Source organism: Saimiri boliviensis, chromosome 3 (genome assembly GCF_048565385.1).
Source record: "Saimiri boliviensis isolate mSaiBol1 chromosome 3, mSaiBol1.pri, whole genome shotgun sequence".
Classification (NCBI taxonomy): domain Eukaryota; kingdom Metazoa; phylum Chordata; class Mammalia; order Primates; family Cebidae; genus Saimiri; species Saimiri boliviensis.
Genome location: NC_133451.1, coordinates 177,911,444 through 177,928,315, shown reverse-complemented (window position 1 = coordinate 177,928,315; position 16,872 = coordinate 177,911,444). Strand labels below are relative to the sequence as shown.

At 41.3% G+C, this 16,872-nt stretch overlaps 1 protein-coding gene across 3 annotated transcripts in view; it reads right to left on the bottom strand.

Moving 5' to 3' along the window:
* Positions 1-3,950: 3,950 nt before the first annotated feature.
* Positions 3,951-16,872, bottom strand: part of SH3RF1 (SH3 domain containing ring finger 1) — a 180,637-nt gene continuing 167,715 nt past the window's right edge. For all 3 annotated transcript variants that reach the window (XM_039479144.2, XM_039479143.2, XM_003938719.4), the window contains exon 12: positions 3,951-6,377. In XM_039479144.2, the coding sequence (XP_039335078.1) occupies positions 6,209-6,377 (169 nt within the window). In that variant the 3' untranslated portion in view covers positions 3,951-6,208. The remainder of the gene's footprint in view (positions 6,378-16,872) is intronic.

The following is a 16,872-nucleotide window of genomic DNA, read 5'->3' as shown; positions in this document are numbered from 1 at the left end:
AAGCAGGAGAATCGCTTGAACCTAGGAGGTGGAGGTTGTGGTGAGCCGAGATCAGGCCACTGCACTCCAGCCTGGGCAACAGAGCCAGACTCTGTCTCAAAAAAAAAAAAAAAAAAAAAAAAAGTAGAACGGATAAACATTTGTAATTTTTGTATTTTCTATCTATACTGTTTTCCCTATACATTTTTTGAAATTACATTGTCATCAACAAAATACTGAATGTCCCTCATTTAGCCAACAGTTATTTCAAATTTTTAGAAATTTCCCATTTTATAGGTAAAAAATTTCATTGTTAATTGCATTTACATTGGGAATTAGGTGGAACGTCTTTTAGTGTGTGTGTGTATATATATATACATATATATGTATATATATATAATATAGATAACTATAGAAATAATATTTACATATAAAAAATACATATTATTAATTAACTGTCAGTTTATATTCATACCAGTCAGGTTGGTTGCGGCAAAGGCTACAGTAGCTTGGACTCGAGGGGTTTATTCTCAAATAAATTATATTCAGAGATGATTAGTTCAGGCTGGCATGAAGCCTCAAATTTACCAGGGTATCATGTTCCTTCTTTCTCCAACCATCTCTTCTGTCTTAAAAGTCACCTATGTTCTAACAGTAACTATTAAACAATCTAAAAAAATGTTTTAAAGGTACCTATGGCTTGTATTATATTTTAAAATTTTCTGTATATTGTTTCAGCATTAAAAAAAGAAATCAACAACAGGGCCCTTTTGGTCTGTGAAAAGGCCGCTCTTTCAGGGTGTAGCCAGGTGTCCCCAAACTACGGCCTTCGGGCCACATGCGGCCCCGAGGCCATTTATCCGGCCCCCCGCCGCACTTCAGGAAGGGGCACCTCTTTCATTGGTGGTCAGTGAGAGGAGCACAGTATGTGGCGGCCCTCCAACGGTCTGAGGGACAGTGAACTGGCCCCCTGTGTAAAAAGTTTGGGGACACCTGGAGCCAGTTGTTGAAGATAAGGAAGGATCCAGTGGGGAGCTTGCCTTTGATATGCAAACAAATCCAGCCACAGCCACACCTCTGTTCTCAGGATTCCTCTGCCTTCATCATCCCAGGGCCAGATACCAGGCAACCAGAGACCACCCCTATAACCTAAAGTCTGCTGACATGATTCAACCTAGCCAGTTCTTAACTGTTCACCCTGCCTGCTATGCGTTTCCCGCTGAAACCTAAAAAAGGCAGTGACCTGAACCCTTCCGGCGGGCCACCCTGGTATCTTTCACACAGGGCCCTGCTTGGTGCACCCTGCCTCTTGTCTCTGGCACCTGTGAGTTTAATAAACTTTGTTTTTTCTGAGCCTCTCCTCTGTCTCCTCTTATGGCCACAGCTGACTGTCCATCTCATAAAAGACCACAAAACATGGCTCAAGACAGCTACGGGAGTACCAGCCTTCCAGGCCTTATTGCAGTTTCGAAGGGGGGAAAACAAAATGGCCGTAAGGTGTGTTCCTCCTCCCACCCCTTTTTTTGAGACAGAGTCTTGCTCTGTCACCCAGGCTGGAACGCAGTAGCGTGAGCTCGGCTCACTGCAATGTCCACCTCCCGGTTACAAGCGATTCTCTTGCTTCAGCCTATGGAGTATCTGGGATTAAAGACATGCACCACCACACCTGGCTAATTTTTGTATTTTTGGTAGAGATGGGGTTTCACGATGTTGGTTGGACAGGCTGGTCTCAGACTCCTGACATCAGGTGATCCACCAGCCTCGGCCTTCCCAAGTGCTGGGATTACAGAGTGAGCTACCACACTCTGCCAAAAATGAGCTTTTTAACTAAGCACAAAGCTTGGATATCGGTTTATAAGAAAAAAAAATATTGAGAGACTATTGGCAATTTCTGTCACAAATCCTTGGTTGATGTTACTTTGGAGTTTTTGTCCTTATTTGTAGAAGTTTTTTTATACGTAAAGGAAATTATCTCTTTGTCTGCGATAGGACTTACAAATAATTTTTTTCATTGTTTATTCTTTTGACTTTAATTATGGTATTTTGTCACGTAACTATTTTGATTTTTTTGTAGTTGAATTTGTCAAGGTTTTCTTTACTTATAGTTTCTAAATTTTGAATCACATTTAGGAATGTCTTCTCATACCAAAGTCTATCATGGCTTCTTCTAGTACTTTCTCAAGGATTCAGAACTTGAAAGATTCACCCCCAAGAGGAAAGACCTCACGGAACCAAATTTCTTATCTAAGGTGTAAGCAATAGCAGTGGCAGCTGGCTCACTGGCTGGGATAATTCCATTATCTTTGGAGACTTACTAGAGTAGTCTGACTCAATAATAGTATTGAATGGAGACTCAAAGATTAACGCCACTCGCACGTGCCTTCAGCATGGTCACAAAGCCTGGATCGTCATACTACAGTAAGAATCTGCACTGAGTGAGATGCAGGTGGTATTTCTGAAATGGAAATCTAAATAGACAAACCGGAAATTTATTAGTAGGAAACACAAAAGGAATCTAAGGAATACCTGAGAGAAGGTATTTTAAAACTGTCACTGTTGCGGAGCGCGGTGGCTCAGGCCTATAATCCTAGCACTTTGGGAGGCTGAGGTGGATCACCTGAGTTCAGGAGTTCAAGACTAGCCTGGCCATCATGGAGAAACCCCATCTTAAAAAACAAACAACAAAAAAAAACCTGTCACTGTTCACATTGGCAGGTGACTAATCACTCTAATAGTTTCTTCCTGCCTCTGGTGATACTAATGGGCAAGGCAAAGTCGCCCAGCACACCCCATTACAGTCTGCAGCCATGGGGAGTGAGGGCTATGCTCCTTTGCCTGGACGTGGTTAATCTCTTACAAATATCTTGTGGATTTTGGTAGGCTGCTAATTATTTTTTTTGGAAAAGAGGTAATTTAAGTAGGATGTTACATTGATAATGACAGAGTTTAATTGATTCAGAAACACATTTAAAAAATTTGATGAATACACACAAAGAGTTGTTAGTCAAACATATATTAAACTTAGTCAAACATCCATTAAACACATTTTCCAAACTTGAATTCTAATGTTTATAGCTCAGCATTGAAATATTCATAGAATTGAAAGTGCTTCTGGAAGTATGCAAATGTGTTCTATTATCATACGAACAGAAAGTTAAATGCATAGCATTTGGAAACACCACCTTAATTTGTTCCTTCTAAAACCAATTAGACCCCAAAAAGCATTATACCATATACTCCAAGAGAGTGAGATGAAATATTTGAAACCAGAGATAAAATTTGCACTGAGTGCAAATTAAACATTAAAATAGTACTTTTCAAAAACAGTGAGATTATCTCCTTTGCTTCTCATCTTCACCCAGTGGGGTAGATGGCACACTAAAAGGAAGAAACTAAGTCATAATCCACTTGCCCAGGTAACTACAGAGAGAGTTTCTGACAAAGCTACAATACAACCTAGAATTCCTGATTTTCAATTCTGATAAGCCATTTGACAGTAGCCAAAAGTTAATAGGAAAATAGTTTTTAATATGACTTACATGGCCCTTTCATTTCATGGAAGATGAAAATCACGGTGAATCTAAAGATTTTCTCCACAATCCATGCTGAGACTTAAGGGTTATCACGCGGTTGGTAATGGGTCTGCTCCTTCTATGGCTAAGACAACTTCTAGCACTCACCAGATGATTTTAGTAACCAGAAGAGGAAGAGGGGAACGAACACAAGTGCCATACACGACCTTGTGTGACTCCACAAACTCTTTTTAAACTTCTTGGAGAAATAAACAAGGTTTGTTAGTTGCAGAGGTAAAATGTATCATCATCACCAAATTGATTCTTGCAGACATTTTCTGCTTGAGGTGTATGCAAAGAATTCTTGTGAGGTACAAATTAGGTCAAATTTGTGTGTGTGGGTTTTTTTAATTAAAAAAAAGCAAAATTTTAAGGATTAACACAAGGGACACACAAAGATTGAACATCAAATTTTAATCTTGAAACCTTTTATCCAGTCCTCAAATTATTCACATGAAAAGGAATGATAAATTGTAATTTTATCATTACCATATCACTGTGTAACAAGCCCTTGTTACAAAATCTCCCTCTACTCTCTCCAAAAAACCAATAGAAAATCCATACATTATATTACCTAATGATCTATGAACAGATGAAATTTTAACCAACTTTATACCAGGAAACTATGAACAGAGGTACTTCAATCACATAGCTTAAAATATGGAGAAAAGACAGGTAAAAAAATGATCTTAGCCTGTAGTAGTCTTTTTCTTTTTAAAATTTTTATAAAATACACGAATTTCCCAAAATAAAGAATATTATGACACATTGGTGTCAACTTACACAGATGAAAGCTGATGCCAGCTTTTTTCCTAACTAAAGTTCATTTCACCAAACCCTTATATATTACATGAATATCCAAGTAAAGTATTTTTTAAAAATTCAACACACAGGAACATAATATACAGTGTTTTATTTTTTTAAAAAAGGTTAATTTAGGAATGATTTCATTTTCAACCATATAATGTATCTTTAAGACCATGAAACCTCTTGCCATTGCAAGAAGACTTTTCAGTTCATGTTTCTATTTCCCAGTTTTAATTCTTAAAAGAAAAAAAAAAAAGATCAAAGGGTTTATTATCTATTTCCCATGAGCAAACTGTGGTAAGGATCTTACTCACTACCAGGTTGTCTTCCCTCTTTCTGTTTTCCAGACTACCCACATCCATGACTGCGTGGCACCGTAATGAAATCGGCGGGAGAGGCCAATGACATCAAAGAATGGATATAAAAAGAAAGGCTCAGCTGGGTCCCGCCACAATTGTAAGGTGTGGGCACATTCGCTCCCACCAAGCCTTCCAGAGCTTCACAGTCACAGGAGCAGCCTCCTGGTTAACTCATCCTTGATGTCTGTCTGCTGGGAGGACATAAAAGAGCATTTTCACTAATGACTTGGGTAGTGGCTAATGGATGCCTTAGCCAGAGAGGGAGCGAGCACACCGAGGAGACCTGGGTCAGTAGGGGCTTTGGAGTAGAGAAGAGAACACAGTTGATTTTTACACCCCCTGAATTGGTCGATTCTGAGTACAAACTCACCTTAACAGGAAATCGCAAGGAAATAATACACACCATGCACAGTCTATATCACTGTGGGAATCCAGTAACACATGCAGGACATGAGGAAAGAATCACAATGGATGAATATGAACTTTTCACAGTGTTTCTTATAGCCTTTGACCTAACACGAGTGCAGCACTTACCACTACTATCTCACAAATGTTTCACTTGTGTCCTGGGCATGCAGATCAGTTGGGGTAAAATGGGAAATGACGCTTCATAGCCATTCTCAGACAGTGAGTTCCACTTCGATTTCCCCTATTTTCCAACCAAACAATTGAGCTACTTCTGCTATAAAACTAAACATATTTCTGAATACATTTTGTTCAAGGGTTGTGCTGTGTTCTTTCTCATGGTTTCAGTGATTTCATTCTAGGAAAATTAAAAATCCAAACAATTAAATTGAAGACTAGATCTTCAGGGTGATTCCAACCAAACTAGAAAGACTAACTTCTTTCTAGTTTGGTTAGAACTAACCAACTTCTAACTTCTCTTCTCTCAAGTTTCTCTCTACCCCAGGCCCTAATTGATACTCATTTGTATGTCTGGTTTCCCAAAGAAGAAAACCAAATTAGAGAACTGGCATTTCCAGCTTAAAGAAGCAAAACATAACCCCAAAATATAATGGTAGCAGGGATGGGGGGAGGGGAAGATGCATTCACTCTATGTCAAAACGAATCTCTTGCTCTCAACAGGAGATAATCCAGCTTCTCCTTAGCTATCATTTCATAAATTAATAATTTCTTAAAATCATAATCCAAAGAATGTATCTATTATAAGAAAAGTTCAAGTTTAAAAAAGGAAATAAATTAGTTAAGCCTTGTAAACAATTGTCCATTTTAGTTACATATCTTAAAAAAAAAAAAAGGTTTCTCTGTGTAGTAAATCAGACAGTACAAGGCACACCTTACGCCTCCGAATCCAGACTGATAAAACCCACACAAACACCTTCTTCACTCTGCTGGCTGGGGAACTGTGCTGGGCCATGGGAGTCACGCACCCAGCCTTTACCCATCTCCTGACCATCTGGAAGTCCACAAATGTGCTCTTGCCGTTAAGTTGCTTTGTGCTATTTTGTTGTGTGAAGTGTGTCAGTTTCCTCAGATGTTTTCCACGAAGCTTCCTGGGAAGAGGCCAGTTTTCCCATTACGTTGCAATGTGCCTTTGAACCAGCCATCCTCTCGCTTTTTATGAACAAACACAATATCTCCTTCTTTAAGTTCAAGTTCTGCCTCACTCTGAGGAGGATAGGAAACCACCACCCTGTGCCTAGAAAAGAGAGAGATTTTAGTTAAGGCGATTCAAAGCAGTTATTTAAAAAAAAAAAAAACGGCGCACTGTTAGTCTGCACGAACCTTCCACATGAATAGGACGTAACATTAATTCGTTCATGATGGTAAAACGACTCAAAATGCTGCTATTTTCTGTTTCATAGAGACTGGGTACTAACAAAGACCGGCCTTGGATATGTGTGTCAATCCACTACTGATGACCCAGGCTGGTTCATTTGAGTGACCTTTATAAGGAGAGACATCCTTGTTCCCTCCCAGAGATTGTATCTTGGCCATAAAGGAGAGTTTCGTTTCATTTCCCGGGAGGGCCATCATTTCTGTCCCTCCCTCTTCTCCAAGAAAACAGGAGTGAATTTATTTGATTGGTAAAACGGAGGGAAGTAGCTGAGCGGGAGGTTCAGTCCTCACTGAACCACCTGGCCACAGGCTGAGGCGGCTCTGCTCCGCCTCTGTGTTGTAAGCACAGAGAGGCCAGGAAAGTGAGTCTGGAAATCTGTCCCCGTGTCCCTTACACTGGGGTTTGACACGGGAGAGGCAGCAATTCTGAGGAAGGTAATCTACCCCGCATACCCAAATTATCCCTTGGGAAGGTAGTCCCAAGGTCCAGACATGGAGGGCAGCGCTGTGGCCACAGATTCAATCCACTACTACCAGCAATGAGGTGGACATTCTGATCTCCACTATTCTGACACTTGTGTCTATTTCTCCTCGGCTCAGAATTTGAATCTTAGTGGGAAAGGTGTCATTATTACTTAAAAACGGCAGAAGCCTAGCTGGCTTAATATTATCTATGCCCCTGCGTCCATGCTCCTGAGCTTTCCTATGCAGACTTACAGCTTGTAGGAAACCAGAGGGAAGTGACTTGTTTTACATTCTATATCCTTTTATCCTTTGCTGTTTTTCCAGCATTATCTCTCTCCTTTACTCCTCCTCTCAACAAAAGGGGAAAAGAATCGTGGTGTGTGGCAGCCAACCCCTAAGATGGCCCCAATGATCTCTGCTTCCTGGTATTCACACTCTTGTATAGTCTCCTCCTATGATCCATAGGGATGACCTGTGTGACCAACAAAATGTTACGAAAATGTCAGTGGGTGATTTCTGAGGCTAGATCATAAAAGGCATTGTGGTTTGCACTTTACTTTCTCTTGGATCAGTCACTCGGGAAAATTAGCTGCCATATTGTGAGGACACTCAGCATCTCTACGGAGAAGAAACACACAGGCAGGCACTGAGGTCTCTGCAAAAGTCTAAACTAACCAGTCAACGGTGATGTGACTAAGCCATCTTAGAAGTGGATCCTCCAGCCCCAGTCAAGCATCAGGCTGATGTCTTCACTACAATCTCAAGAAACACTCTAAAGCCAGAACCTCCCAGATAAGCTGCTCCATAATTACGTGACTCACAGAAGCTGTGAAATAATAAATGCTTCTTATTCTTTTAACCCACTGAGTTTTGGGGGTGACTGGATGCATGGCAATAGGTAACTAATAAATGGATCTTTCACTCTTTGATGCTAAGTGTGGGGAACATTCCCGTGTGAGACTCCCAAAAGGCGTGGGTCTCACTATACGGTGAGTTTGATCCCAAACAGTTTCCTGTTGGAGGCAGTCGAGCTATCGGGAAAAAGGAACTGAAAGATGGATGATCAGTTTCTAATATCAACCACGATATCGTTTGTGCCTAAAACTATGCGGTGCTGCTAGACTGAGTGACTCCCTACCAGCAACCAGTTTCTGCTTTTAACTTTTTATGACTCTTTCTTTAAGAATAAGCTTTAAACTTTTCTTTACTTGCCTGACTGCCTTGTACCCTAGATAATGGTTTAACTGTGGGGATATCTGTAAAGCAAATGCCACCATATGGGATGGCTTTGATCCCTGACTCAGAGACTCCTGAATGGGGGAGTTGAGGTAAGTTGACTCAGGAGCAGACAAAGGTGAATCTGGTTAAAAGATATTCTGATGAGGAAAACCAGAAAACCTTTTCACATCTCAGTTCTAAAACAAGATCAAACCAGAAATACCTGCAGCCAGGAGGAATAATGTCTGGATGTAAACAAGCTTTGTGATCACAGGAAATTCTGTTACTTCTTACAACCACTGATTGTGTATCTGACTTCTCTATTGTATAGGCCATGTAAGGTACAGATTTGCATTTCCTCTTGCAATGACGTAAACCAGAGCAAAGAAAGTGTATTTATTCCTGGCCTTTGAAAAATAAAGGCTGCTGTTTAGGTACGGCCTATCCAGTCCTCCAGACGCCTCGCTTTTTCTGTCTCCCTTTCTTCCGCGCACTCTCTCTTCCAGGTATTGGGACCCTCTTGCAGGTCGAGAGACCCCAGGCAGACGTGCCTACCCGTCCCGGACGGTCGCCAACAGCTAAGTAATGAGTATTCAGTCATAAAGGTGATTTTGGGTTTCTATGTTCATTTGGTTCTCAAAGTCAGAAAATGAGTTTATAGCCTCATGGGACCCACTCCTGAAAGTGAAGAATGTTATGGCTTAAAAATGATAGCCAGAACAAATTCTGTACAACTACCCCCAAACTTGTGAAACCCATTACAGCATGTTCCTTTCACCAATTCCCATTCCATATAAACCAGAATCTATTTAAGAAAGACCATAGCAAGAGTCCCAGACTATTACACTGAAAAAACACACCTCTGACAAAGGATAAGTGGCAGCTCAAACGACCTGAGCTCCTTTGGCACAGGACCAAATTACTGTCCAAGATCTGAAGCAAAAGCACAGCTCGGAAGTTGGCTTATCACATCCGAGAAAGGTTCAGCTAATTCAAATGTGAATATCCACAGAGCACAAGGCTGGGGTTGGATCAAGCACAGAATGAGGGAGGAAGCATGGCATTGTGGGAGAAACCCTGCCTGAGGGTTGACACAGACTCTAAGGTCAGTTAGAGCAGCTTACCTTTGGGCCAGTTATCTCAGCTCTCTCAGTCTATTTCCTCATCTGTAGAATAGGAATGTAATGAGCTAAACGAGTATGATGCTTTTAGTATGGTGTCTGACAAAGAGTTCAACCCTAAAATATTAGCTTCCATGATGATCATATGGGCTTAGACAAGAGTAGGCAGAGACTTGGTGCTTGAAGGAGGTGAAGGATGGGCCAGTCAGCGGCTGGACATCTCTAACTAGGAAACAAACTCAGGCCACAACCTAAAGCATGTCCTGACAATGAGATCTGACGAACTTTAGAATGACACAGTTAGGGTTTCAGAATCCCTTCTCTGACATCTTTATTTTGAGACAGTCTGGCTTTGTTGCCCAGGCTGGTGTGCAGGGGTACAATCACAGCTCACTGTAACCTTGACCTTCAGGCTTATCTGATCTAACTGATCTTCCTACCTTAGACTTCCGGCTGGGACTACAGGTGTGTGCCATCATACGTGGCTAATCTTTGTACTTTTTGTCGAGATGGCATCTCACTATTTTGCCCAGCCTGGTCTTAAACTCCTGGGCTCAAGCAATCTACCAGCCTCAGCCCCACAAAGTGCTGGGATTACAGACACAAACCACTATTTGACACCTTTAAAAGCAAGAAAAATAGTTTCATCATGAATTTATCTGAAAGAAGGATCCAGATGACATTCCTCAAGACTAATATCAACATGCTAAAAATCCATGGAAAAAGCAATGACGTAGTTGCCATTTGGGGCAAGTTAAAAATTTAAGGCAAAGCTTTATAATTCTGGGAAAAAATGTACAAGTGACTCAGAACATATTCAGAGATTTCTCAGGAGATATATTCCCTACTTGTTTTCTGTGAGCTGATGGAATAAAAAAGGTTATTGAAAAACTTGAAGTGAATTAGATTAATATATGCATTTTATAAAATGCACTAAACCAATTTTGTCAAAAAAATTTTTGAACTAGAACTGCTGCTGGGCTAAGAACATACTCTTCCTGCCAAGTTCCCAGTGGGAGCAAATTTTCATTGCTAAGTTTTATAAACCTCTGGGGGGGAGGGGGTGGGTGGAATGAGAAACCATGTGCATAATGGAAACTGTGACGCAGTCTTGATTGTATGAAGACTACCAGGTGCAGAAGTAATAGACTCTACTTAGAAATCTTCCAGCTCAGGTCCTGATCTTGAGCCTTGTGAGGTGGTTTGCACAGAGTTTTCTAATACAGATTTGTAAGGCCAAATGCTGGGCATAACTGGCCAACTATTTCAGGCATTGAAAGGCTTTGCCAAGTGGAACATTTACAGACCAACCAACAGATGTAAGGCACAGCTGCAGAGGTCCTTCACATCTGCTGCTCCACCCTCTGCCTCACTGGGATTATGCTCATCTTTATACAAACAGGGCTTTGGGGAAGTTCTGAACCTCAGGAGTGAACTGGCTACTCTCCCACGACCTTCATGGGACCTGCTGATCTACCTTCAAAATCCATATCCCATTCACTCCTCTTCATTGTCACTGTTGCTATCCTGGTTAATGACTTCATTACCTTTCGTTACCTTCCACCTGGTCAAATAAATAAATAATGTATTTTTTGGTTTTGTTTTTTAGATGGAGTTTCACTCTTGTCACTCAGGCTGGAGTGCAATGGCATGATCTCGGCTCACTGCAACCTCCATCTCCTGTGTTCAAGAAATTCTCCTGCCTCAGCCTCTTGAGTAGCTGGGATTACAGGTGTGTGCCCCTGTGCCCAGCTAATTTTTGTGTGTCTGTGTGTGTGTGTTTTTTGAGACAGAGTGTTGCTCTTGTCACCCTTGTTAGAGTGCAATGGTGTGACCATAGCTCACTGCAATCTCCACCTCCCAGGTTCAAGTCATTCTCCTGCCTCACCCTCCCGAGTAGCTGGGATTACAGGCACCCGCCATCACATCTGGCTAATTTTTTGTATTTTTAGTGTCCAGGTTTCACCATGTTGGCCAGGCTAGTCTCAAACTCCTGACCCTGTGATCTGCCCGCCTCCACCTCCCAAAGCACTAGGATTATAGACATGAGCCACTGCACCCAGCCCCATTTTTGTATTTTTAATAGAGACAGGGTTTCACCATATTGGCCAGGCTGGTCTCAAACTCCTGACTTCGTGATCCTCCCGCCTCAGCCTCCCAAAGTGCTGAGATTACAGGCCTGAGCCACTGCATCTGGCATCCACCTGGTCAAATATCTACCTATCTTTCTTGCCTCAGGTCTCTTCCTGTCCCCAACCCATTCTATGCAGAACTTACATATTAATATTCTTAAGTGGCAACTCTATTTGCAGCAACCCACTGCCAAAAAATCATTAACAGCTTTACAATGCCTGCGAGCAAGGTTAATCCTCAGCCTGGTATGCAAAACCCTTGGTGATCAGGCCTTAATCTTTTTACAGCTGTAGTTACTATTATCACCACAAAAGTCCCAAACACTCCCCTAAGCCTGAACGCGTTCCCTACGCAGGGCCTTGACCTCTCCCACTCCATACCTTGGCTCCTGCAGTTCCTTCCAGTGGGAATTTCATTTGACACTATCTTTGCCCATCCATACCCTATCACTCTCTCAAAGCCTGGCTCCAATTCTCCCCTGTGAAATCTCCAGCCTCACAGCTGGAGGCAATTTCATGCTTGACTAAATCCCAGAGGCCTCCATGCATATGTCTTATGGCACTTAGCACAGACTACATTGTATTATTACCATCTGTGTCCCTGTCTCATGTATTCTACCAAACCATAAGCTGCTTGAAGGGTGACATGATGCTAAATTCACTTTCTACGCCTCATAGTACTTAGCATAGTACATTTAATTCTTAATAAGCATGTCAGGTGAAAAAAGGCCTAATTGTATAGAAAAAGTATTTTTTAAAATGTACACAGCTCCTGAAAAAGGAATGAAATTCTAACAAGTGCTAAAACAGGAATGAAGCTTGCAAACGTTATGCTGAGTGCACATAAGCTGTGTGCACACAGAAGGATGACTACTATGTGATTCCACTTGTGAGGTGCCCAGAAGTCACTCATAGGGACAGAAAGTAGAAGGGTGGCTGTAGGGCCTAAAGGTTGGGGAATGAAGGATTAGTGCTTAATGAATACGGATTCAGTTTAGGATATGAAAACGTTCTAGAAATACATAGTGGTAAATGGTTGTATGACAACATGAATGTACTCAATGCCACTGAACTGTACACTTGAAAAATAGTAAATTTTCATGTATACTTTACCACAATTTAAAAAATAAGATACATAAATGAAAAAAAATTTTTGTTGAAGAGAAAGAAAGGAGCCGGGCATGGTGGCTCACACCTGTAATCCCAGCACTTTGGAGGCTGAGGCAGGCAGATCACCTGAGGTAAGGAGTTCAAGACTAGCCTGGCCAACATGGTGAAACTCCGTCTCTACTACAAATACAAAAATTAGCCAGGCATGGTGGTGTGCGCCTGTAATCCCAGCTATTTGGGAGGGTGAGGCAGGAGAATCGCTTGAACCCAGGAGGTAGAGGCTGCAGTGAGCCAAGACTGCACCACCGCTCTCCAGCCTGGGTAACAGAGCAAGACCCTGTCTCAAAAAAAAAAAAAAAGGAAAAATGTATAAAGCTGACTGGTACCTTGGTTGGAAAGCATGCTCTGTTCCCTTTGAACAGGTACTGTGAAGGCATTGCGGGGTGACCGGAGTGGCTCACAGACTGGGCCCTGAATGGCTTCTGCCTCTCAGTGGCTCTGTGACCTTAACTCAACTTTTGGTGATAACTGTCAAGGTAGAATTCAAGAAACAGTCTTGAAATATAAAGAAGCTCCACAGACATCCAATGCTATGGTCTTTTAGCTTCCATCTGAATGGGCATTTGCTATCTTTTATTAATATACATTTCTTGCTTCCCTTATTTTTCTGGCCTCTAGTGCTCTCCATAGTCCATGTATTTTCATTTCTAATCGCCCCTGGTATAGCCCAGATTGGCTCCCCTGTTGCTCTGGGAGGCACTCCGTCCATCACTCCGACCGGGGTGAGTAACCACTTACTGCTTTCTGCCAGTTGCCACAGCAATCTAATGTACACTTAAGTATTTCACTGGCAAAACCAGACTAGTTCCCTTTGTAGCTTGCTCCAAGTCCAAGTAAATTATGTCCATTGCTTCACCCAGTGGGCTCATTGTCACTGACTCAAAGAAATTAATCATGCTGGTTAAGCCCAGCTGCCTTCCTGTAAATCTATCTCTATCCAATTTGTATGTTTCCAAGTGTTCTAGCTGAATCCCTGATCAAAGATCATACATAGGTTGTTTTTATTTTTATTTTTTCCAATTTAGGAGAGGAGCTTATAAGTATGTGGTTCTTAGTTTAATTACTAAATTTAAAAATACACACAGATAAAGATGACTTGCTCTGTCTCCCTGAACCATATATATATATATATTTCTTTAGAAGAAAAATAAATCTGTCACATACTTTCTTTTCTTTGTCATCCCTTCTGAAATATTTTCTTACCACTTTCTCTTTGCAATTTCCTAATTATTTTTTTCTCAATCCCTCTAAAATAGAGCCTAAAATATCTGTTCTATTATTTCTGCTGTCATCAATTATACATTTTGTGCCTCCAGGATATAGTGCTATATCTGGCTTGTTTTCTTCAGTCTAACAAACACAGAAGAAACCTTTCGTTCCTCAGAGAATTCTCTCTGCTGACACCAAGACCTGTCAACACACTTCAAGGTTCATCCTTCCTTATTATGAGATTGCTTAAGTCTTTATACCACGTGATTGGTATTGGTTCTTTCCATTGCAGTCATTTTTTTTTATTTTTGAGACAGAGTCTCGCTCTGCTGGGGTGCAATGGTGCGATTTTGGCTTACCACAACCTCCGCCTGCCAGCTTCAAGCAAGTCTCTATCTCAGCCTCCTGAGTAGCTGGGATTACAGGTGCCCAGCACTGCCACGCCTGGCTATTTTTTTTTTTTTTTTTTTTTTTTTTGTATTTTTAGTAGAGACAGGGTTTCACCATCTTGGCCAGGCTAGTTGTGAACTCCTGACCTTGTGATCCACCGTGCCTGGCACATTCTTTTACTTTAGACATATGAGACAGGGTCATGGTTTGAGAGGAAATTTTATACTTGTTCTCATTCTAATCTGTAAATAAATCTTATCTCATAGTGTCCCAATAATATACATTGAAAAACATTTCTATGGAATTGTATCAGTAGAATTTCTACCAAAAGAACCCTGGGTTCCTTCTGTATTTTGCCAGGACGACAGTTGTTGATGTTTGTATTGTAAATCAAGAATTATTCCTAGATCCTGAAATGTTTTTTCAATCATACTGATATACAAGTTAATCTTTCCTTCATTTTCAGCAATGAGCACTTTTTATTGTGTTGAAATGTTTAAAATGTGACAACAAGTAATCTCTTAATTCTATACTTGGTGGCTCTTAATTAATCAAAGCATTTCATTCCTAGTGAATAATAGAACATTTTCCTGTACGTTTCCACACGTTTCCTGTTATTTTTACTGCGAGGCAAATCTGAGAATCCAAGGTAAATAAGTACTATTAGCATCAGTGTATGAAAGCAAGGCCTGTGGAAAGTTGGTCAGATTGGCTATTATATTTAATATTCCACTGAACATATGGATTATAAAAATACAAACTTGGATAGACGTCTTCTCCAAAGACCCATTTCCCACTTGTAAAAATTCAAATGGTTATACAAGAAAACCTGCCAAAGAATTCCAGTGTGCTCCGGCCCATCTGTCCCATCATTAAATTCCCCACGTTCCCTATCTGATGTACAGCCCCCGCTCCCTGAAATGCTGTCACCTGTCTGCGCTAGCCATTCCTCCTTTTCAGATGAACTGAACAGCAGGAGCCTGCTGTTAGAAAAGAGCTCCTCTAAGAGGAAGGGACTAGAATGCAGAAGCCACAGAGACTGGGGACATCTGGCAACTGAGAAGGAACGCATTAGGGGGAGGGAGGCTGCAGTGCCCATGCCCATGTCTAGGGAGAATCTGGGCAAAGTCAACCATCACTCAAAAGAGTCACACAAATACCACAAATGAGGGGGAACCAGGAGAGATGCCCTCAGGGCTTGAAGGAAAAACTGCAGATCAATGCCTGGAGGGAAGGAGGGCTGGAGGCTTCGTGACCAAGGGAAGGCAAACGAGAAACCGGACCAACTCCAGGGACAGAAGGTGCTATCCCTGGAAAGCAGACCAACACAGCAGGAACAAGGGTGAATCGCAGAATACAGGATTCAGCGAATTCTGGACAAAATTTCAAAGCTTTACTAAGAGCACAACAGACGACAGGAAACAGAAAATGATTTCATTTGTAGGGAGAGAACATTTTGTTAGGGTGATGGCTCACTTTAAAAATGGTTTCTATAGAAAATTGTTGTACAGCAGTATAAAGATAAGTATCAGAAATTGTGGCTGGGGGCGGTGGTTCATGCCTGTAATCCTAGCACTTTGGGAGGCCAAGGTGGGTGGATCACTTGGGCCCAGGAGTTCGAGATCCCCCCGGGCAACATGGCGAAACCCCGTCTATACTAAAAATACAAAAAATTAGCTGGACGTGGTATTTGCCTGTAGTCCCAGCTACTCAGGAGGCAGAGGCAGGAGAATCACTTGAACCCGGGAAGTGGAGGCTACAGTGAGCCGAGATTGCACCACTGCACTCCAGCCTGGGCAACACAGTGAGACTTCATCTCAAAAAAAAAAAAATCATAAATTGTATTTAATGTACATAGGTTGTAATGTACATAGGTTGTTTGTACAAAGGAGCTCTGTATTTAATGTACATAGGTTGTTTGACATTTATTCTTTTCCATTTTTCCCAGTTTATTTGTAAGTAAAAAATGTGTGCCAAAAATACGAATGCACGCCTCAGGTTTTGGTGGATACAAATATACCTATGGCTTCATCTGAAATACAGAGGTAAGGTGAATTTAAGGCATTTAAAAAATCACACTTTATAGTAACATTTCAAGTCAGCAACATAGAAAGTGCTACCAAAAAGGCAGTACCTCCACAAAGTAGAAATTTACTTTATTTATGAAATGCAGGCACAGAGGAAACGAAGCTTATGGAAACAATAAAACAGATGATACTTAAGACAAATACTATATATTTATATGCAGTATAAAAATAGTCAAGTATTTTGAGTATACTTCATGATGCTTTCCTATGTAATGAATAGTGCTTCACTGTTCAGTTTAAATAATCCTAGTAGATATTTGTCTCATTAAATATATATTTTCTTTCCTAACACATTCCTAGAACCCCAGTGGGGTACCAAACAGAACTGCTCCCTTTTGTAAGAATTATTCAAGGCTGGTATCACTGACAGGGCTTACTACTCTGAGTGTAACTGAATCAAGTCACTGGGTCAGGAGGAGAGTCAGAACTGAGACTGAGAACTTAGCCACATTCTTCTGGCTCAGGAAGAAAAAGAAGCGAGTTCTTGGCCAGGCATGGTGGCTCATGCCTATAATCCCAGCACTTTGGGAGGCCAAGGCAAGAGAATGGCTTGAGTCCAGGAG